The sequence below is a fragment of the Pipistrellus kuhlii genome, unplaced genomic scaffold, assembly GCF_014108245.1.
Source record: "Pipistrellus kuhlii isolate mPipKuh1 unplaced genomic scaffold, mPipKuh1.p scaffold_m20_p_2, whole genome shotgun sequence".
NCBI lineage: Eukaryota > Metazoa > Chordata > Mammalia > Chiroptera > Vespertilionidae > Pipistrellus > Pipistrellus kuhlii.
Window position 1 is genome coordinate 155,169,902 of NW_023425515.1, and position 24,043 is coordinate 155,193,944.

The 24,043-nt window shown below is 39.5% G+C and overlaps 1 protein-coding gene and 1 long non-coding RNA gene across 40 annotated transcripts in view; one reads left to right on the forward strand and one right to left on the reverse strand.

The window, feature by feature from the left end:
* NFIA (nuclear factor I A) overlaps positions 1–24,043 on the reverse strand; it is a 371,362-nt gene that overhangs the window by 344,476 nt on the left and 2,843 nt on the right. For 8 of the 39 annotated variants that reach the window (XM_045584522.1, XM_045584525.1, XM_045584526.1 and 5 more), the window contains exons 1-2: positions 21,190–21,638; positions 15,151–15,682 (exon numbers count right to left, since the gene is read on the reverse strand). In XM_045584522.1, coding sequence (XP_045440478.1) covers positions 15,151–15,682; positions 21,190–21,216 — 559 coding nt within the window. In that variant the 5' untranslated portion in view covers positions 21,217–21,638. Of the gene's footprint in view, positions 1–8,057; positions 8,630–15,150; positions 15,683–16,776; positions 16,818–21,189; positions 21,730–24,043 lie in introns of those variants that run through there. The other 31 variants (XM_036444064.2, XM_045584530.1, XM_045584519.1 and 28 more) reach the window with 15 other exon arrangements.
* Positions 20,202–22,534, forward strand: LOC123652711. Its single transcript, XR_006742180.1, has 2 exons — positions 20,202–20,589; positions 22,164–22,534. It is a non-coding gene; the product is annotated as an uncharacterized LOC123652711 (long non-coding RNA).

Consider the following 24,043-nt stretch of genomic DNA (forward strand, 5'->3'; position numbering starts at 1 on the left):
TGATTTCTAACTTTTCTATCACTACTGCCTGTGGCCTGTCCCAACTTAGGGTAAGTAACTATGCCAAAATACACCTGATTTAGGTTAACAAGCAAGTTTGGATTTTGGTGAAGAAACAGAAATCAGTTAACATAATAGGGTGAGAAGGGGAAAACCATTCTCGCACAAAAAGTTTAGGCTTAAATTCAGTCCTAAAATGAACACCCAAAAAGTATATAATATGTTACGTAGTTTTAAAATTCAGACTATCAGCTTCTCGTATTTATTTTTGTTTTGTTCAACCCATATTCTCCACTTAGTCCACAGCTCCACAAAGATATGAGCAGGCCCTATGGGTAGGCACATAAAAAACTAATACAATCCAGCTCCCAGTCAGAAAGAAATCACAGCCCAAGTTGGAAGACAGACCATTTTATGGTACAGGGAGTGCTAATGGTGAGTACTGAGATAGTGCTATCAGGATTCTATGGGAATGTAGGGAAAGAGCCCTTAGTCCAATGCTGGGGTGAAAAGAAGCTTAAGTACTATTAGCCAATTAAAGGTGGGTGAGGACATACCAAGTAGAAGGAATAATACAAAAAATAAAAAGAGAGAAAATACACATACACACACACACACACATACACTCTAAGATACAAAGTGTGTGTAGAGTCTCACAGGCGACAGGTAGGAAGGCAGGGTGCCTCTGTATGCTCCATGCACTATAATTTTCACTTATATCTTTGCATGTATTCTCCTAAGTTTCAAGGTTAGTTGTGTTAACTGGTTAACTCGATCCAGAAAGACAACTCAATCACCTTAATTATTCCACATTTGTCTACACCTTTCCCTTGTTTAAATATTGTACCTACTTTTTAAGTACGTTTTTACTGATTTCAGAGTTAAAGGGAGAGAGAGAAAGAGAGAGAGAGAGAGAGAGAGAGAGAGAGAGAGAGAGATCAATGATGAGAATCTTTGATAGGCTGCCTCTTGCACACTCCACACTGGGGATCGAACCCACCACCTGGGCATGTGCCCTGACCAGGAATCAAACCATGGCCTCCTGATTCATAGGTCAAAGCGCAACCATTGAGCAATACTGGCTGAGCTGTGTCTATTATCTTGATTAAAAATAAGAACATTCAATAAAGTATAGCACTGTGAAAGGGGACTCACCGGAAGCATTTGACATTCCCCAGCACTAATTCCTTAAGTCCTGAACCCCACTCAGACTTTAGCTCCTACCTCCAAAAGTTAAAGGGTCCAAGGCTGACATGGCCCTTTACTGAAACATCAGCCTGGTGCGAATATGCAATTGGGGATTCATTCCAAATTTAAAGATGAGCAATCCTTTCTCCACATGTCAGACATCGAGAATACACTATAAAAATTTCCTTCTAAATAATACATTAAAAAATAGACAATGAGGTTATATTGCAGACCGACACTTCTAATCTAAATGTATATAATTTTAAAAAGATATAACATTAACACTGTTTATCATGTTCGGTTTTATTCTTACTAATTGAAAAAAATGAGAGATTAAAGAAAACATAATAAGGCCACATATGTAAAAATGCTATTTAAGATTATAAGAAAATAAGCTGTGTATAGTGGTGGGGGTAATGAGAGAAGGAAATCAGTAACAAAAACAGAGAGATTTTCAAACTTTTAAAACTTTCATTAGCTGTAAGTACACTTTTAAAGTAAAGGAAATATGGATATTGCTAAAATAATCAGGTGAATTCAGATATTTGTATCCATGTGGCTTATTTAATCTGAAGACAACACAGTTTTCCCTGGAGGAACTGAACTGCTAACGTCCCATGAACTCTATCAAGTTCGCCTCACCTCCCTTACTGACTGTAAAACAAAGAAATCTGTCTTGAGTTTCATGATGTCCCACATGTCACTGTGACTAATCCCCAGCCATTTTTATTTACAGCGTTCAGATGAGTTTCTATGACAATCCCATGCCATTTGCAATGTTACACACGCATTTTCCACCTTTTGAAAATAATTACAGAACAAATCATTTGTTTTAGTTTCTATACAAAGAAAAGCTCACGTATTTAATGGCTGGAGAAACAGACTTCACTTTCAGATCAAACAACAAGCAGACATAACAGAACAAAAACAAAATCCAATATCCACTGTTTGGGACCACCAGATTGTTGCTGTTGTTTGTATTTCATTTATCAGACATGCAAAGGTCTTCTCTTTCCTATCACCATCTGTACACACTTCCCCCAAAGACCTTCACACCTGTCCCATTAACACACAAGCACACACTCACACATACTGGGCCTCTTCTATGCTTTCTGTCTGAATGTATATTCGTATCTGTTTTCTTTTAACAACAGAAAATAAGGCAAAGTAACTTGAGACCTTGGACAATTTAAATCCACTTCAGTATAAAAGTCTCAGGATTGCTAACTTTCTCTGGAGATGCAGCAAAATAGAGAATGTAGGTTATACCGCTGGGACTTGACTGTTTTAGGAACTACTACCAACTGCCAAATGAATTCACACGGCTGGCTCTCGCAGGCCTTCCTTTCCTTGCTATTTTTCATTCCCTCATTTTCCTGCTGTTTAGTTTTCCTATGACTCTGTTTTATACTTCAGTATTACTAGAAAGATGTTCTTTTAAAAAAAATAGAACTTTTTTTTTTTACCCACCAGTTTTCGTAAGAGAAAGCATGCTTCAGTGAACTATCAAATAATAGAAACCACCTGTGCCCCTCCTGTGTCTGCTCAGATTTTCTTTCCACTCACACAGATATACTTGACATAAGAAAACAAAAAAATCTAAGAGTTAGGAAAAGTATCATCAAATGATAGAATTCCTCAACATACACCAATTGTACAGCAAAAAGGCAATATAAACAACTGGTTCTGTGAATTATTAAAAACTCACACAGGCTATTGGTTGGAAGAATTCCAATTTTAAAACATGAAAAGCCTTGAAGTCTTAATTTCTTTTACTTTAGTCCTCACCTGAGAATACTTTCCTTTCTATTTATTTGTTTGTTTGTTTATTGTTAGAAAGAGTGGAAGGAAGGGGGAGAGACAGAGAGAGTGACTTATCAATGTGAGAGAGACATGTTGATTGTTTCCTTCCTGTATGCACCCTGAACAGGGAGGGGAATGAAACTACAACTGAGGTACATGCCCTTGACCAGAATCAAACCCGGGACCCTTCAGTCAGAAGGCCAACACTCTATACACTGAGACAAACCAGCCAGGGCTGAAGTCTTAATTTTTTAGGAAATTACATCTAAGATGGCATCAACTCTTTTCATAACATTTTCTTTAGCTTTGTATAGCTGGCACCTAGCACATAGTGCCTTAAGTGCTCAAAACATGTTTCCTGAATGGAGTTGCCAATGACAGGGTAGAATTTGTTAATAACGGCAACTAAAATAGATCTTCTTGCCAACACCAAACAAAAAGCATCCACCTTGATACAAATAATAACAGCAGGCTACAACTGCTCTCCAATTTATGCAAGAATTTTCTATCTCTAGAGCTCTTGGGATGTGTGGTCTTAGTTTTTCGCCTGTTAAGTGAAGGTTTCCTCCAAGGTGTGAAACTCTGAATCTTATAACAAACCAGAACAAGCTCTGTTTCTCACTACTTTCACCCCCCAATTCTCACCCAGAACTTGCTTTTATTGATTTTAGAGAAAGTTCAGAAGGGAGAGAGAGAGAAACATCAATGTGAGAGTGAAACATTGATCGTTTGCCTCCTACATGCATCCCAACTTGGGATCACACCAGCAACGTGGGCATATGCCCTGACTAGTAATTGAACCTCAACTTTTCAGTGTATGGGACTGTGCTCCACCCAACTGAGCCACACCAGCCAGAGCTCTCACTACTTTTTAAGCTTCAAAGAAAACACAGTGTTTCAGCACTATTACATACTTCCAGAGAGCACTTTTTATTCCATCCAAACATTCTGAGGTGGAGCTTAGAAAGTTGGATACATTGAAAAACACATGAGAGAGTAAAAACAGGCCACAGAAGGGTTTGACCTACCCTGTTTCCCCGAAAATAAGACAGTGTCTTATATTAATTTTTTCTCCCAAAGTTGGGCTAGGTCTTATTTTCGGAGGATGTCTTATTTTTGGGGAAACACGGTAGTTACCAGCTCCAATCACATAACTAACCATGTACCATAGTCATGTTACTCAGCCTCCTGAACTGCATAAAAGCAACTGTAAAAGCTCCCCTCCCTAAAATGTATGGTTTACATGAAGAGCTAATAACATAATGTATAAGAACAGCCAATTTAAATTTTACAGAAGTTAACACCAGGGGCCTATGGTCTGACGAATCTGGCTTTAACCCTGGCTTCGCCACCTACTGTTGGCATGGCGTTGAGTGAATTACTAACACCCCCCCCCCCCCCCCCCAGCCTCTGTTTCCTGAATAACAGGAGTAACCCACAACAAAAGTCATTTACGATCTCTACACACCCCACCATCCAACTTGAAAAAATTTTCCAAATCTTGGAGAAGTCCAAAAGAAAAACAAAACAGAAACAAAGAAACCCACATATAACCAAAAGGAACTCCTATCTACAATTTAGAAAACCAACAAAGCCAATCCCAAGAAATAGCACCCACAGATATAAACTCCTTGAATCGGCTCAAGTGTTCAAAGAGTTTGCAATAGAATGCTCTAGTACAAAGCCAGATGCACTGTTGCAGCTGCTCTGTCCTCACTTTTAAACAAAGTGATGGATAGGAAAGTCCAAAAGTGAGCATCTCTAAACGTGATGCTATGTTTTTCTCCAATCTGTTTCCCTCCAATTCTGCTATCTCATGACATGTCTCATGGCTTATTTAGATCATACACACCCCAGCACTTCCTAGGGTCAACTGCAAATATAAAGTGAAAAGCTATGTATAATCAGTCTTTATATAGAAAAATTGAAAATTTCTCTCTTTGAAGAATTACAAAGCTTTCTGAAACCTCTGACCTTTCCAGAGAAATCAGTCACTGTAGTTTAAAAATGTAGGTGGTAAAAGTACAAAGTATTACATTTATCCATTTTGCATGTTTACTGTCTTTTCTGAAATGAGGGGCAAATATCTTTAGAACAATTAGTTATTCAACCCTAACGATTTAGATTGCTCATTTTCCAAAGAACTATATACATCCTGGGCTCAATGAGATGGCATTTTTCTGTTGATCTCTATTCCCCCTTCCTTTTAGAGAAAAATCTAAACTACATGAATCTCAGAACTTTTTTAAAAAAATAAGACTTTTCCTATACACTGAACAAGCCTAGAAAATAATAAAAAATTCATCTGAATATTCTTAAAACACCCCCATAATTCTTGATTAGTTTGGGAGGGGGAGGGATTTCAAAAGGTACATTTAAAAGGAAAAAATAATTCTTAATAAAAGTCCTTGTCACATATGAAGAGGCCATACAATAAAAGCATTGCAAAGACTGTCTTTTGCTGACAGGGACATACAACAATAGTTACGCTGTTAAACAGCATCCAGTTACAAAGACTTCATTCTCAGAAGTTACTTGAAACTACTCTCCAAAAGAGAACCTTAACATGTAAAAGAAGGGAAGAAAACGCCAACTAAATGAATCAAACAGAAACATTAGTAACTAGTTATATTCATATACTATACATCCATGCAGAAATCTTGCCACAGCCTTACAAAGATGCAGCCAAGCTTTTGCCAAAATCTTATCAAGAATCCTTGCATCATCTTAAATGTATGTAACCCACTTATCTTTAACTTCCCATTACTTGATGCTAAAAATAATTTCTCAGGTATACACAACTTTTCCACCCACAATATTTATAATGACTAATATTATTTTTGAGTTCTACTGCATAAAAAAAGATATTTACAATTCTCACTGCCACTTTGTATTATACCTAAGCTCATACAGTTCTGTTTAACAGCATGCTATGAAGGTTTGCCTGCACATACATAATATCTTACTTCCTCATTCTGTAGTAAGCTCTTTAAGCATCTCCATTCCTCACTCACTTGTAACGTTTAAAAAAAAAGCCATGAAGAAGGGCTGAACACTGAAATCCATGTGTCTAGGGCCCTCCTTTGCCTTTCGTCATTTTGCAGCCAAAATTTTCACCAAAGTTGATGAGAATTTGTCAGCCTAAGAACTTGTAATCTCAGCTTCTTTGAAAAGCAATGGGATATTTGAAAGTGACAATAATGGAATCCTATATATACAATATTCACTTTATGTAGAAGCTTAAAAATTAAATAACTAATCCCTTTAAGATTAAAATACCAGTATCCTAAATGCTTCCCACAGGGAAGGAGGGAAGAAGCAGGGACATAAGACAGAAGAGTCCTCCATTTTCCATATTAAGTAATGTTGCCTGCTTTTGATAATTAAATGAAAATTGATAATTGTAGCACCACAGTTTCTATTGGATAACAGAATTTGACAAATACCTTTCCCTACCAAAAAATTACCACTTAGATCAAGCTATTTGACTCACCACAGATACATCTTCCCCAACAGCATGAACATGTTGCACTACCCAGTCATGGGCTGGCAAAATTACAAAAGGAAATAAAATCTCCTAAACCATAGCAACAAAGACAACAGCCTGACAAGGGCAGTTGCTACATAGACATATATACAAATTTTTTAATAGTATTTATTTTTTAAATGTTATATTATTTTTTTTATTTCATCTCACTTTTTCAACCCATAGAGTATTTCAAAAATAGCTATTAAAATATTTGTGTAAATATGTATGCTCTGAAAACTGTTTATGTCTGAAATTCACAGGATTTGGGACCACCATAAACACCAGAGACATCATAAGGCAGGCAGTATGGAAACGGGGTGGAAGAACAATGACTGTGAATCCCATTTTTTAATTTTAACCCTTTTTTGTTTCCAATTTATTCACTTTTATTCACAAACCTAAATTTTCCTCCTCCAGCATAACTGATACTCAACAACCCTAACGTTAAGACTTACTAGCATTTCTTAAAAAGAAACTTACATTTTATTTTATTCATTATAGGTTCCAGTTCAGCAGCATACTTTATTTTAAAAATCCTAAGAGAATTAACATGTAGAACCAATATAGTAAAAATTATTTTGCTGGCCATTTTTGTTTCTATTTACAAATATAAAATTCATATTGAGTGAGACTGCATTTTTGCATTAAAGTCATTAAGAACTAATCTTGCCTAAGCTTAAAAAAATAAATATAAGGGCATTAAATAAATCCATCAATAAATCATTTAAGGGCATTAAGATAAAGCTTGTCCCTATTTTAAACTCTTCTTTCTATTTTACATATTTAAAATTTTTTTTAACTAAAAGCACTCCATTTTTGCTTTCTTTTAAATAATTATACACAAGGCCATAATCAGAGGGTCTTTATGGAGTAAATTTTAAATTTTTAATCTAATCATTGTGGGAAGTTATTAATATACATGTCATGCATGTAAGAAAATATTTTTTAAAAAGTCTACCTAGTAAAATATCACATGGGACTCTGATTTTTAAAATAATGCTTGCCTTAATTCTCAATGGCTTCCCAAAATTTTTAGAACCAATTCATCTAACTTTATCTTACTAAAAAAAAAAAAAATGTTTTTCATCTTAAACTTGTGTCATGATGTCAAATACCCTGTTTCCCCGAAAATAAGACAGTGTCTTATATTAATTTTTTCTCCCAAAGTTGCACTAGGTCTTATTTTCAGGGGATGTCTTATCTTTCCACGCCCTAGGTCTTATTTTCAGGGAAACACAGTAGAATTCACTAACTTCAACTTTCTAAAAACAAAATAGAACAAGTCATTCCAGGTTGTTGGCCCCCACACTGACAAGCCCACAACCATTTCTACTTCCAACCAAGTGATGTTTCTCTCTCATCAATGTTTCTAGCTCTCTATCCCTCTCCCTTCCTCTCTGCAAAAAATCAATAAAATACATTTTAAAAACAATAATAATAATAAATGACAGCCAACCCCAAACAACAAAATAGAAAGAAGGATACACATCTGGATTTTATTTTTAACAGCAAATAATTTGGAATCAGCAAGTCTGAATTTAATTTTGCTCTGACTTGGCCACTCTGAAACTTTATTTTCATCTGTACAAGTGGAGAGTGTATTATTTATTCACAATATTGCTATTCAGTTTTTAAAAAAGAAGAGGAAAGAAAAAAAGCTACAGCACAGGGCAAAACTTAGCACAGTGCTTGCCATAAAAGAGATATTCAGTAAAAGTTATTTGTCTTCCACCCTCCCTTCCTTCCATTCATCTCTCAATTGATCAAAACCCAAAATATCTATCACTAGGAAGGTATGCAAAAGACACAAGGAGCAATAAGTTTAAAGTTCACAAAGAAGATTAAGCTGTTCCACTTCAACCTCCAGTTATTATGACCATCCTAATCATTTCTAGGTTTGGGATGAGCAATTTATTACATGTCAAAGAAGACCAACACTTGCCAAAATACATAACACAAATGAACGTCTTTCCTTCAGTTTTATCTTGTTTAGCTTAATCTTATTTAGCTTCTTTACAAACAGAACAGCAAAAAGATCTCTGCCATGAAGCTGCCACAGTTTGTCATTTGTGGATTTATTTCTTTGCCTCATAAGCCATGTTTATTTCACTAAAATGGGAGGACAAATTCCATTAGATAAAATATACTTTTACACTGTGGAGTTATCATAACAAAACATACAACACTGTTTTCTAATATTTGGGGGAAACCCAGGAGTGGGGTTCGGGGGGGGGGGGGGAGTCATTTCTGTCTTTGCAGCAGCTATAGAATTCTGGTTAAGTTTAGGGACACTAAAGTTTGGATCGGTAATTTGTATCTTACAGTTGCCTTAGTGGCTGACAGCCAAAAAATAGACAACAGTATTAAGCTGTCACCTTAAAAGGTAAAATGGTAATAATAATAAACATCTCAATAGCTCCTTTTCAAGTATGTGTGTGCCATAGTGTCCCTAAATGGACCCCTAAAAACTAAAAAAAAAAAATTTGTGTAACTTTTCTTTCTAAAAATTTGCACAGAAACTCCAAAAGCCACAAGTAGTCTCTTAGTCTAAAAGAAAGTGTGCAAAAAAAAAAAAATGTGGGGAGATAGATTATAAAATTCTCTTGATATCTTGTTGCTTGGGATCCTCTTACAGTCATTACTTAAACCAAAACACTTTTTAGAGCATCTCCATTTGCGATTAAGTTCACGGTTTTATGTTTCTCTTAACAAAGCATGCCAGTTCATTCATTCTCTTCCTCCTCCACCTGACTTCTTCCTCCTCCTTACCCCAGCTCCCAATGATTTACAATTTAAAATATATTGAAAAGCAACATCTAAACTCTAAATAACCATGGAGAAATTGTTGCTGAAATGGTCATAAAAACAATGGTTAGCACATTCACTGCATTCAATCTGTATTTGATGTGTTTTTCCACCCCTATTCTAACCCTCAGAATTGTTTTCAATAATCTATATTAACATTTGTGAGCAATTAGAACTGTTGTTGCTTCTGTGCAAGTTTTAAAAAAGCCAGCAGGCTGTTCTGTGTCTTCTGGAAGCAGCTTGAGGCCTTAACCAAGTGAAACACCAGTCCTACTGTGTACAGCAGTGACCACAACAAAGGCTGTGGTTTCTCCCACACTAGCCCTAAATAGGTTTAAATTAATGCTATTCATCACTGGGTGGAAAAAAAGACAAGGCAAATCCAAGCCAGCAGCATTGAGAAATTTCTTACCAACACTCGAACCTCTTAGCCATAAATGAACTGACCTCCTCTGTTAAAGGTTTACACCAAAACCATTCTTCCTCCTTATTCCTATACATTCTCGGCCTCTGAATGTCCACCTTTTTCACTACATTCTACATAAAGGATACTGTTACTAAATTCTAGATAACGGATATTGTTACTATCTTCAAGTTACACAGAAAACACTCCAGGGTGTATAAGCCATATTTATCTCAAGTTTGTTGATTGTTAGTGCTCTTTCCTTTGAAGACTTGAGAGACAAATAAACAGATAAATGACGTTTTCTGAAATTGTGTGCATATACCAATTATTTACAGTAGATCAGTCAGTCACAAAAATGTATCACAAGTGTAGTGTTAGGTTAGAGTTAGAATTTGAGGTAGGGTGGTACTTACTCTATTAATTGTAAATGCATATTAGTCTTACTCCTTCTTTTTCCAAACACAGTTTATGATTACAAATCACAGAAAGTAACTGCACAGCTTCCAACCAGGGAGTTTTTAAGGCACTGAAGAAGTTTAATTACATAATGTCTAGTCCTAGACTTGGACATAAACACATACACACATATATCTGCTAACAGAATATATGGAACATAGTTGAGATATGCAATACTACCATAAACTAATGTGGTTATCTAAAAATTAGGAAATTGTTATAGTAATTAATTTGGCCTAAAATTATAAACATTTACTTAAAAATTATTACAATAATTATTCTCTGTGCATTAATAACCTTATGCGTATAGTTACACTGTATTTAAAGTAGCAGCTTTACTTTTAAAAATAAATAAGAAGAAAGAAACCATTTCCACTGCTCTAAACAACTCTGTGTGCAGCCTGGATGTGCACACGACGCACACATACACTCATACACAGACACTCCTAATTTTACACCTGTTCTGAAGCAGTAGGAAGTGAATTCTCAACCTGTCAACATGACCATCTGGTCTATCTGCATATCACGGCTTTCTCTATTACTCTATGAAGGAATGGCAATCACGAAGCCAAAATAAAACTAAAATGCACCTAAATGGGAGCCTGCCCCTCCCTCTCTCTTTCTCTCTCTCTTGTTGAAACAGAATAATACATGGCATATCAGAGCAAAACTCGCAGTACTGTAAATAATTTTAAATGAGCATTCGCGCTAGCAATAATGTGAATAATATGGTACAGGTGATATGGTAATCAGTAATACTGCAGCACAGGTTTACAGGTACCAGAATTCCGAGGCATGGCAACAGCTTTCAGTGAGTGATTGGACCTTTGCTCACCCTAGTCCAAGCAAAGCTAACTAAGTAAAGGCAGGAACAGGGGCAGCATGAAGCAATCAGTTACTATTGTACTAAAACATCACCATGCAAAAAATGTTCGCTTTGTACCTTAAAACTAACCAAGTACTCGTGCTACCAGTAGGACAAATTCAATTTTCTCTGTCACTGGGTAATTAACAATGACAGCAATTAGCTGGCAGATTTGGGTCATTTATTGATCTTTCAAAGTAAATTTTAAGACCACTAAAAATATCTTCCAATTTTAGAAAATTCTAAGATTGGTGCAAAAAGTGAGGATGTTCATTGTGACTTAGTGTTTGAGCCCAACTTAGAAACTAGCACAGAAATTATGAATTAAACATAATTTTATTTGTTTAATTTTTATTTTTAAACATCTTCACACAGCTGCCTCAGAGCTTTCATTCTACTCCCCTCCTCCCCCAAGCAGGTAATAACTATGAAAAATAACGTGTGACACCGTCATTCTGGGACCTGGATACAGCAACCTACCTCTAATGCAAGAGAAGCATTCTTAAAAAAAAATCTAACTTCTTACAAAATTTAACTAACTCAGGTGAAAATCTCCCTAGCATCTGATTACATTACCAGAAGTTATATAGAAGCAGTTTAAAAAAAACACACACAACAACAACAAAAAACTCTCCAGAAAGTTCTCGGTTGAGTGCCTACTAATGAACAAAGGTTAACTTTATCTAAAAGGTCAAATGCCTGGTGGCTAAGGTTATGACCTTAACAACTTAAATTGTGACCTTGCCACGTGCCGGGTATATTGTAGATTCTGATACAGATCATCTGGTAAAGACTGGTCATAAATTAGCTTTACTGTTACACACCCACGAAGAATACCACTTGCCACAATACCATAATATCTCCAAGTTGTCATACGATACAGAGACAGGACAACTCAAGCAGAGACCAAACAAAAATGAATATACTCTTTTATACTTTTAACGAGATGAAATTCTCAGGCTTTTGGAATCACTCCGATTTCATTGTACTTGTTACTATTTATCAGCCACAAAATTCACAGGGTTCGAATGCCCCTGCATTTAGAGGGAGAATTTGGAATGTAATTTATGTATTGTATTTTAGCATCTGAATAAGTCTCAGGCTAGATCGTCTCTGCTTTAAAAAAAAAAAAAAAAAAGATGATTGATTCTGCATTAGTTTCCAGCATTTACACGTGTGTTCTAAGATTTCAGCTTCCTACCAAAGAAGAGGCCAAGGAATAAAGCAATAATTGTACACATTTTTTAGAAGGAAACACACACACACACACACAAAACCCTCCCTTTTGTGGCCAGCTAGGGGGGAAAAGAAGATGTAGGGGGAGAACACAATATATAACAATTTAAAGAAAGAGGTGGGGGAGCGGACGCTAGGTGAAAAGGCCACAATGATTTTGGCATGTTTCTTGAAGCACGTTCCAGAGTCTCTGCCTCCTGCCAATACTGGCAAGTTCTCAAAACTTTTAAGGAGGTAAAAACATTGTTTAGTGTTTACAAATCTTCGGTATTATAACAGATGCTTGTCAAATCAGTTGTATGTAAGTTGACCGGCCTACCTCGTATTTGTATTGGCAGCTTCCCTCCCACAAATAACAGGTCTCTAAATCTCTTAAATCAAATTTGAAATATTTTCAGACAAAAGGCCCCTGATATTTCCTCTTGCAATCCTCCTGCAGCGCGCACAGAGAAGCAGCCATTACTGCGCGCTGCTCCTCCGGTAAAACCAATGGCCTGGCACTTGGCTGGCGTTCAGGCCTGACAAGGGATTATGGGATACATCAGGAAAACCAAACCGAAAGGTAGTCTGATCCATGTTGCTGTCCATAAATCTTTCATAGGCAATAAGGATGCTAACTCTCCTAAGCAACCGTCTACACGTCATTTTACCAACGTCACCCTTGAAGTACCGAAACAGCCAGCGACTGTTAGCTCCAGGACTCTGAGCAACAGCACAAGTACTAGCATCAGCAACAAAAGAGAATGCATGCCATGGCAATAGCTAGGAAGGCTACATCTCTTAAATCTAAAGGAAATGTTTACATCTAAAACTTAGAATAGATAACTGCTCGCACCGATAAAAACACAACAGGTATTTCATCCTGATGGGACTTTGTAAGCAAGTACAGAACATACTGTGATGTGCATCACCCGTTGGCACCCTCAATTTTCAATGAGAGCATTTCTTATAATTTATAAAATACTTACTTCCTAAATATTAAAAAGATTAAACACAACATTTAAAAAAAATGTTCCCTGGAAGCATTTAGAACACCCGTATTTTCTTTGCACCTTGCCTTTCCCTATCAGAATCTCCACTCATATATGCAAATAGCTTTTTTAAAAATTTAACTCGGCGTTTTCAAAGCACAAAACAAAATAACAACAATGGGATGGTAAAGGGGTTCAGAGAGGACTACTTTTCCTGGGTAAAGGTCACTTGAGAGGTGTGCCTTTTCATTACCGCCACCCAAAACTTGCTGGAGCAACAGGCACTTCTTATAATTACATAGAAACATTTTCAGAAATCCCAATATTTTAAACACTTAACAGATCACATCCTCTAAAATACTTCTCTATCCCTACCAACAGAATGCAAATGATGATTTCTCCAGTTTCTTATTAAAGGAGAGACGGTTGCCAAGACCGGTTTGGCTCAATGGACAGAGCGTCGGCTTGGGGACTGAAAGGTCCCGGGTTCGATTCCAGTCAAGGGCATGTACCTTGGTTGCGGGCATATCCCCAGTAGGGGGTGTGCAAGAGGCAGCTGATCGATGACTCTCTCTCATCAATGTTTCTAACTCTCTATCTCTCTCCCTTCCTCTCTGTATAAAATCAATAAAATATAAAAAATAAAATAAAAATAAAGGAGAGACGGTTAACAAAAGTTCTCTGTCTGAAACATATATTGAGAAAAATAACAGAGAATAGGATTTCAGCTCATGTCTTTAAAATATAGCTTGCATCTTTATAATTAAAAATGTTTTGCAAAGCAGTACAGTGTTGATTTTACAGATAGTACCTTCTCTCTCCTTTGTGGAAAAAAAAAAGTAATTATATGAACCCCCAAACAATCTACTGGTAGGATTCCACAGCCTTCTTTCTTCCATGAGGCTCAAGTAACTGCCATGAAGGTGATCTATCATGACCGATATGTACATATAAAAAGTCAACAAGTTACACAAGATCTGAGCTTTCACGTAACACAATGAGCCTTTTGTCTAAAACAAGATGAAAGGAACAAAGTAAAAATGCATTATTTTATCCGGTCTTTAACTCAATAAAACTATTGAGTTTTATCCTGAATGCTACTCTCACTGCTGTAATATGCCCAGGTAAAACATGCCCTGAAAAACAGCCCTGAAGCAATAAATAATTTTATTACGAATCAAAGCAGCTCACTAAACCATTTATCAGTATGGATTTCTCAATGCACTCGTGCACTCTCTAGGTTGGTTACTTTCTAGGCTAACTTCTCCATCAACTACTTAAAGAGTTGGTTTGCTTTATTCCTTAGTTTTCTTAAACAACACTAGAAGTTCCTAAGTGCAAAGCTAACTAAGTCTGCGTATTAATATAATTATTTTCCCCTCATAAATGATCAGCAATTTAATAACAATAACCTCACCTCCAATCTCATCTTAATTAGCAAGGTGTTCAAGAGGCCCCCGTAGGTTAAAAACATCCCCAGAAGAAAAGCCACTAACAGTATTGCCTCACTAACAGAACTACATGCTTTTTAACTAGATCACTTCCCAGGTAAAATTCACCATCACAAGAGTTTTTAATAGGCTTCTCTGCCCATCATCAAAAATTGTGATTTAAACATAAGCATACCTGACTACCCGACACCTCTGATTACGCCACTTGCCAACTCAAAACTTATTGCGAATTCTCTCAAAGCTATGCTTTTCCATCCGAATGAAGGTGGCACCTCAGACTCCGGGGCTGTTCGGACATCGGCCCACCTTCGAAACCACACTGTCCATATGCACAGAGCCTGCAAATGAGGGCGTTCAAGAATGGCCCGGCACACACAGGGGTCATCAGGAGAGACACACACACAGAAGAATGCAGAAGGACGTCTCACCATCGCACTTACCTGCTGCATGCACAAAGTATGCCAAATACAAATCGAGTTCCTTAACAGAAACCCCTATGTGATGGGGCTGGACACAGAGCCCTGGGTTGGAGCACTGCGGGGACTTTACAAGGCGCTCGCCGTCAGTACTTTCAAGCGGAATACCTTTAAATAAAATCACCATAACCAGGTCCAACCTCCAGACTTTGTCTGCCTGGCGGAGGCAGTCAATTCTTCGCATCTTGCCTTTCTGGTCTGGGTTGGAAAGGACACAGCACGGAGGCTTTTTCCCTGTAACTGTAAGCACAAAATCCTCTCGGTACTCGGGTCGGATATCTTTCCGTAACTTGGCCAGAAGTCGAGATGCCCACTTCTGCTTGACCTCTGGTTTTTCGCTTAGCAACTCATCCTTCACGGCTCTCTCTTCTTCTTTTGACATGCGCTTTTCGTGCTTTTTGAAGTATTTTCGTTTTCGGGCCTGCAGGTTGAACCATGTGTAGGCGAAGGCTCGGACATGGGGCAGGAGGGCTTCGATGAAAGGATGAAATTCATCCTAGGGAAATGAATAGAAACAAAAGTGTGACTACCACCGAAAACAAAAAGAAACAACTTTTTTTTTTTTTTAAGATGGTCACCTTCAAAAAAAATATTTATTTCACTTGAAATTTGATGCGAGGATTAAATTACCAAAATCGTATGTAGAAGAATCCCTATGGGAAGTCTGTGAGGGGGGAAAAAAAGAAAGCGACCGGTATTACTTCTCACAACCTCAAAGAAGAAAATGGCTAAAAAATTAAAGAATGTTTTGGTATAGTCACCGAAGCATCCCAGGTTCTGTGGTCCAGTCTTTGTTGCAAATCCTTTGGCTGGTAAGTAAAGTTTATCGGAATGCTTATAACAATATACAATCTTAACCCTATTTCAAGGAAGGCATATCTAATTTTGCTCCAGCCTTGACCTCACTACTTGTAGTACAGCCAGGGTTCAGCCGCCAGATTGGCAAATCCGAAACATTTAGATGCCAGTCAATGTTTGTGGAAGTCTAGGAGCAGAAATCGTCTCTGCGATCAATGAAAATAAAGACTTTCCCTCTAAAAACACTGCATGTAGACGCTGATCTCTGTCTTAGTCATTTGGGTAATATCTTAATTCCTTTTTAAGTATTCCAGTTGTACATAAATATTTTTAGTCAAAAACTTAGAAAAATATAGCAGAGAATCACATACAAAAGAACAGATGAATCTGATATTCATCAGGCTAAAATAAAAGATCTATCTTCAAGGCATAATTTCTGAGACTCTGGGAATGAAACAAAAAGGGGGCAGAGAGGGGGAAAAGAACACACAAAGAAAAGCGTACATTCCAGATAGTAAACAGAATGTGTCACTGTGACAACAGTGTTGCAACTAAATACATTTAATTTACTGATATGATTGTGAAATGCCTTCAGTAATGATCATCCCTCAAAAACACAAAATAATTATTTAACTTTTGAAAATAATACTTCAGGCTTTTTCTCACAGAAAATAAAGGAGAACCTGGTATATTCAATGTTTATGAGACTCCAGGAAAACCTTCATGGTAGCCTCTTAAAATTCAAGTAATTTCAAAATAAAATGGAATTTAAAATATTTAAATTTTTCTTACTGTTTTACTGAAGATGTTTGATTCTTTTTACTTGACATTTTCTTAGTAAATATAAAAATAAAATTTTAAAAAATTAAACAATAACCTCCACAAAGCTTTCTCAGTACATTTAACTTTTGATTAACCAACACACACTAATCTTACATAACTTTTCTCTGCCGAACAACCCCCCCAAAAAGATAAATTATTTACTTTCAAATAAATGAGAATAAGAAAATCAAAGAGATACTCGATGACTTTTTTAAAGGGTGTAGGGCAGACAAACATTATAAAATGCATTCTTTTTCAGTTCATAATATCCAGCTAAAGATATACTTTGGAGACAGAATTAACTGCAGTGTCCAAAATACTACTACTATTAAAAATTATTAAATTTTTTAAAGTTCAAATGTAAACTGAGTGGTTAAAACTGGTAAAAATATTTTAATAATGAAATCTGTTAAAATATTATAAATTACAAAAAAATCATCTAAACACATATTATTGTTTTGAAAAGTATATATTAATTAAATACATAATAAATCATTTCAATAAATAAGATTTCCTTTTTTTCTCTCTGACTAAATTTCAGTCTCTGCATTTCAAGTTTAACTTTGAAAACTGCTCTTTTTCAATAAAAGAATCCAAGAAGTCAGCTTTTGTAACATGTGAGCCTTCTTTAAGTGAAGAAGGAACAGAAAAAAAAAAATACAAGAATTATATTATCCTTTACCAAAAACCCTTGGCATTTTTCAATTTCTGATGTTTGAAAAAATCTTTCTTACTGCCATACTCTAGAAGAGAGAAATAGGGGTCCGGGGATGGCAATTTTCAAGTCACAGTTTATCTACTAAGAGACATGCCACACCACAAAGCATTTAAACATTACTAAATTCTGAGCTCATCCTTGAAATGCTCTAAAATACATAAATTTGGAGTTTGAAATGGTCCCTCACATTGACTGATTTTATTGTAAACATAGGACGGACATGCTAGGGACCAAGGCTCTATGGCTTTCTGCAAAGAACTCCTGGAGCCTACCTTAACTACAAAGTGAGCTTTCACCAAAGGGAGGATTTCATTTTAAAGTCTCAGCCCTATTTTATAACGCAAAGAATAGCATAGTCCCAAACAATTCACATTTATGCTAAAACATTCTCTTATTAAAAAGCTTTATTAATAATAAACTTTTTAAACAAGCATTCTAATATGGCATTTAAGTGCTCAAAGATACTCCCAACATGTTTCTCAGAGAGCGGAGAACTGCGTTCATTCGTGTTCAAGAGGATTTTGTGTACCTGCCAACCCAATGCCCATCTATCCCATCCCAAAAATCCTTAAATAAGGTCAACTATATCAACTAAACATTAAGAATAATCTAAGTCCTCATTTTTGCATCAAAAGTTTTTACAACTTATTACTCTTCAAAGGTTTCAAGGATGTGCCAATAAAAGTGCACAGCATTTTGTATAACTTTACACACATGCACCATTAGAGTGCTAGTTATTTTTCTCAACTCACAATTAGAAATATTCCAGAACATCAGAACTAAAGAATATCATTAACTTGTAGGAAATGTCCAGGTATAGCATACATTAGATCTTTAAAAAAAAAAAAAAATAGTATGCCTTTACAAATAATGTTACTGCACATAGAGCCATAAATTATGCAATATTTCAAAATAGTCAAGAGAAAACAAAGGAGGTTTTACATATGCACTCAGTGAGAAAGTTACTGTCCACCAGTAAAAACAAACCTGAAAACCTGTTTCCAAAGCGATATGACTTTGAATCAGCACCTTAAACGTTGATCAGTTTGTAAGTAAGCCAAGTTTAAGAACCACTGAATGCTGGCATTTCTGGGACTACTTCTCAAATGTTCACCTATGTATTTCTACTGTGTTATCATTCTGTGGCCAGGTACATGGTTTGCTTATGATATGCCTGTATATTAAAATAAGATGCCTAGCATTTTTCTAATAAAGTGTTTTAAAATTGCACACACATATATGGAGTTTATTCTTTCATTGAGGGTACTTTTATCACTGTGCTTACTGGATTTTCTTTAGAGACCAATAAGCTACCTAAGTTTTTCTTTTTAAAAATTGGCTCTAAAGCTCCATAAATATTCTATCAAGTTAAATAAATTGAAAATCAATTTTTAAAAGAAGAAATCATAAAATATATGGCCCTCATTTGCTATTTAGCATATGTTTTCTTCACAAACTGATACACTAAGTTAGCATTTCTCTTAGTGGTGCTTCCAGAAGAAGGCCTAGCGAATGCATCAATCATGCTGCCAAATATGTATAAAGAAGAAGAAGAAGAAAAAACTTTCTTAATGTGATAATAGCTCACAAACCAAGAAAATCCAACTTTGTTAAATAAATAACTATGCCCTGGGCCTACATAGATACACAGGTATCCTATGTGCACCATCTCAAAACTATAAATTTAATTTTGAGAGCTCACTTGAGAAGACGCTAATGTATCCTATTATTGCAGCACACTGGTATTATCTACAAGTTCTATGTGTTGCAAACTTTTGTCAGCTGGAACTTCAGTCTTTGAATCTCAGCATTTTCACTGTGGTCCTTGCAACTCATTCAAATTATCTTACACTTTGCATCCTATCCATATGCAACTGTGAACTTGGCCAGAGTGGCTTAAAAGTTTCACTCCATACTTCCACAAGTTACTAAAATAGGAACTTTGGAAGTTTCTTAGAGGAAAATAAAAAAAAAATAAAAACTTTTACAATAACTAAAAGCAACTGCTATCCATTATTAATACTAGGCCTAAATCCTAAACAGACCATTTCAACATAAAATATGCATTTAAGAGTCTTCTGAGATCAAATAACCAGTATTTTTTATTGTTAGATATTGCAATAGGAAGAGATGTCATGTGGGAAATAAATCCAGACTCTACAGAGGGGAGGAATATCTATGGATACTTTTTTAGCCTTCCAGAAAGTATTCGGATTAAACCGTTATCTCCTGCAAAATGAAGGCAAGAAGTGGTAGCTGGTTTTTTTTGGTGTTTTTTTTTTTTTTTTAAGGGAGTGGTGAATAAACATTTTATAAGAAGCATACAACTTCATGCAAGTGATTAATGGTCAGATCGCCATGTACCAAAACAGTATGAAGGCTCACACTTTTTTTTCCTTTCCTTTTTTTCTTCCCCCGCCTCCCTTCCCCACCGCAAAATCACTTTTGACTTCGTGCCTTTGAGTCCAAGAAAATAATACATTCAAAAGGAACCAGATTTGGAGCCATGAAGTAACAATATGTTGCCTGGGGGTGGTGCAGACCACGAAGAGGTGGACAGGGAGGGCATGAAGAGGCGGGGTGGTGGGGAGAGAAAGAACCCACGCTCCGAGTTGGATCGGGGAGGAAAGTTGCCCCTGTCCTGCGCGCAGAGCGTGCCGAGTCGCGCGGCGGCGGCGGCGGCGGCGGCGGGAGGCGGTGGCGGGAGGCGGCGGGGGGAGCCACGTCTGGCCCGGGCCGCCGCCTGGGCTCACGGCCGGGAGCCCAACTCCGCCCGACGTCCCCCGGCCCCGCGGCCCGCGGCCTCTGCCGCTCGCCAACCTGCGCTGGCAGCGTGGGCTCGTCCCGGCCCCGAAACTTTCACTCGGGAGAGCGAGCGGGAGGCGAGCGGCCAGAACCGCAGGCTCCGCCCGCGCGTCCCCACAGCCCAGCTCCGCGGAGCCCGGGGGCCGGCTCCCCGCCGCCCGCGCGCGTCCGAGGGGCGCTGTCCGGGCCCGGGGCCGGGGACACCGGGCCCGCGTCCCTCCCGCGGCTGAACCCCAAAGGCTCACAAACAATAAACAAAAGTAAGAGTTTTGGGGTGGCTGCGGCGGCGCGGGGCTCCAGGAGCGGGGCTGCGGGCGCGCGGGGCTCCCGGTCCTCCCGCGCCGGGGGCTCCGGGTGCCCGCAGCGCGCGAGGCGGCGGGGCGCGCGGTGGGCGCCGTCGGCGGCCCCCTCCCCGGGCGCTGCGGAGCCACGGGCGCCGGCCCCGCGGCTGCAGAAACGCTGAGCCCAGATTTCAGCGTGTCATGGGCTGCAGCCCGCGGGAACACGTGCGGGGCGTCCGAGAGCACCGCCGTTCCGCAGTCCGGCGCCCCGATATTAATTAACGCATTAATAAGAGGGCGCCATTAGCCATGTGCCCACACAAATGGCCGTGCAGCAGGAATGCACCCGCATGGAAACAAAGTTACTTTCTGAAAGCTGTATTTCTTCCCCCTTTCCTCCCCCCTCCCCACGAGCACACACGCGCACACACATACACACACACACGCAGACATGGGCACACAACACCAAGACACATGCCCCGGGCCCAGCCGACGTGTCGGACCCCGGCACCCCCTGCCCACCCAGCCCCTACTCAGCCCCCCGGCCCCCGGCCCCTCCGCATCCAAACAGCTGCTTACCTGGGTGAGACAGAGCGGAGAATACATAACTGCCGGGCGGTGGGCTGTGCGTGTGCGTCTGGGTGTGCGGGTTGGAAGGTGTGCGTGAGTGCGGGTGGTGAGAGAGGAGAGAAAGAGGGAGAGAGGAGGAGGAGAGGAGGGAGAGAGAGAGAGAGAGAGAGAGAGAGAGAGAAGGGGGAGAAGAAAAAAAAAATCAAGCCTGCTTCTTGCGTTCACATTTCCAACTCGGCTCAACTGCAGCCAGCCAGCGCTAGTGCCGCTCCATGAGCTGAACTTTAACCCCGCCTAGAGTTTCCCTACACTCCACTATACATGCCTACTGTACGCGGGCGTTAAAGGCATAGCGCACCCTTTCCCGCGCCCGCGCCCGCCCGCCCGGCCGGGTGCCCGTGAGCTGCCCGCGCGCCCGCCGCCGCCGCTCTGCACCGCACCGCACGGCCGCGCCCGCTCGCGCCGCCGCCGCCGCCGGGGGCGGGGGGGGGGGGGACTGGGGGAGGGGGCGGCTGCGGCGCCGTGCGGCCAGCCCGGTCCGAGCCTCCGCGGCCGCTCGCGCTCGCTCGCTCGCTCGCTCCCTCTCCCGCGCCCTGGCTCGCTGGCTCTCCCGTCCCACCGCGCGCCCCCCTCCCCCCCAAGCAGCCCCCCAGCCCGTCCCCAGCTCAGCGCATTACTGGGGGACGCAGTGAGGAGCGGTGACAGTCTGTCCTCCCGGGCAGCTATAGGCTGCCACAGGATGTGCTTAAGCAAACAAAACTACTTTTCCTCATCCCCATCCCCCCACTCCCGCCGCAGACCTTCGCGGACCTGCGGGGGGGCGGGGAGTGAGGGGGGAGGACTTTGGCAACTTTGCCAGGTGGGGTATCCCCCGGTTCGCGTCGTGGGCACCGGGAGACCCTGGGGCGAGGCCTGAGGGTCCGTTTGCATGTATGCAAATTATTTATTTATTTATTTATTTATTTTTAAATCGGACCTCCTAGGTAACTTTCTTCTCCTCTGAAATGCGGTATGGCTGCAAAGCCTTGCGATCTCTCCGAGGAAGCTTTCTGCGAAAATAGATCGTTGTCGGCAGACGTAAGGATGCACAAAATCCTGCAAACTTTGTGTCACTGAAGTCCGATGGCATTCAGGAGCGGGGGTGGTAGAGAAAATTTTCACACACAGAAGATTCGCCGGATTTAGGAGTGGGTGGGGTGGGGGTTGTCTGGGAGAAAGGGAGGCGGAGATTAATGAGCATTCTCCCTCCCAGGACTGTGAAACTAAGTGGGTTTGAACACAGACGCCATAGAAAAAAGTTCTATCACGTTCAGAAACAACAGTGGGGTAGCTGTGACATCTTTTTCTTTTTAGGGGAAAAAAAATTGTTAAAAGGGATGGCTCCTGCGGGAAGAGAGATGATTCTGGTCCACAAACGCGTGCCCAGCACTGGACACAGGCTCTCATTACTGTCCCTGTGCCTGGAACACCGCTGGACCGGGTGCCTTTTAAGAATCCCCTTTTTCCTCCCCCAGGTAATAGTTCTTAAAATGGAAAAGAGCTTCCTGCAATTATTTTAGGTCTGCTCAAGTATTGTTTTGGCAGAAAAGGGGGGTGGTTTTTAGGGTTTGGCAAGTTGCCAAATAAGCCTGCTTTTCCAGTTTTTTTTTTTAACCTCATATTTTCTCTTCTAGGCTCTCTTCCCTACCTTGGGGGAAATCATATATATATATATATATATATATATATATATATATATATATATATATATATATATATCCTTCATCCAAACTCCCATCCCACCTTTTTCTCCCCATGTCTCTCTCAGGCTAGTTTGCAGCCTGCTGCATCTGCTGATCCTTCTCAAAATTCCGAAAGGAAAGAGGAGTGTATCACATTGAAAGACACTGGCACACAGTCAGGGGAATCTACACCTGGGTAGAAGTTACATAGCTTAGCCTCTGAAAAGAGGAAAATTCACTGTAGGAATGCCCACTCTGCAGGTGACGGTCAGGTGAGGTGTTAAAGGCCATTCTCATTTGGGCTCCTTCCCCCCCTTTTTTAAATGGAGGGGCAACAAAATTGGCACAGGGGAAATATTCTGCATTTGACTAAATTATTTTATGCTTGTCCTCCAGTTAGTTTATTGCTAAAATAAATCCTGGATGTTCAAGAGACCATTTTCACACTCCCGGTTCTAAATATTCTTGGACATCTTTCAGATTATTTATTAAGAGGTGAGGGGAAATAATGGCTTAAACCTTTCATAAGAGAGTCCCATTTTTCCAAACTAAACAACTGCTTTTCCTTAGTTCCTCTTGGATTCCAGTAGGGGAAAATGTCCTAAAAGCAAAGCCGGAGTTACAGAGACAAAAAAATCCCTGGCCACAAAAACCTTTGCTGGGATCTATAACTTCAAGGCGCTCCAAGTTTCCTCGATAGACATTTCTGGCTGACAGTCCCAACATGTAACTGAGGCACAGTGAGAAGTTATTGTTCAAGTGTGCACTCTTGGGAAGCTGTCTTCCAGAGCAGATTAAAATCTTTCTTTTTTAAAGATAGGCTTCACATCTGCCTCCTTCCAAAATACCAAAGATTCTTACTTTTAATTGAATCTCAAGAAAGAGAAAAAAAAAAAACTGGCACGTCGCCCTTGTTGAAAAAAAGAATGGGGAAAAGTAATTTAATGCTGATATTTCGACTTTAAAAACTTCTTTTGTTGCAGCAGTGGATGTGCCCGCGATTTCCAGCTTTCTGTGGTTAGCAATATTATCTTAAGTAACTTTTGGCGCCCTTCGCAAGACTTTTGGATTTGGGACGATTGTTTGCGCCCTCTAGGCAAGGGCTGGATCCAAGTTCAGCACCAAAGCCCTTCACATCCGCT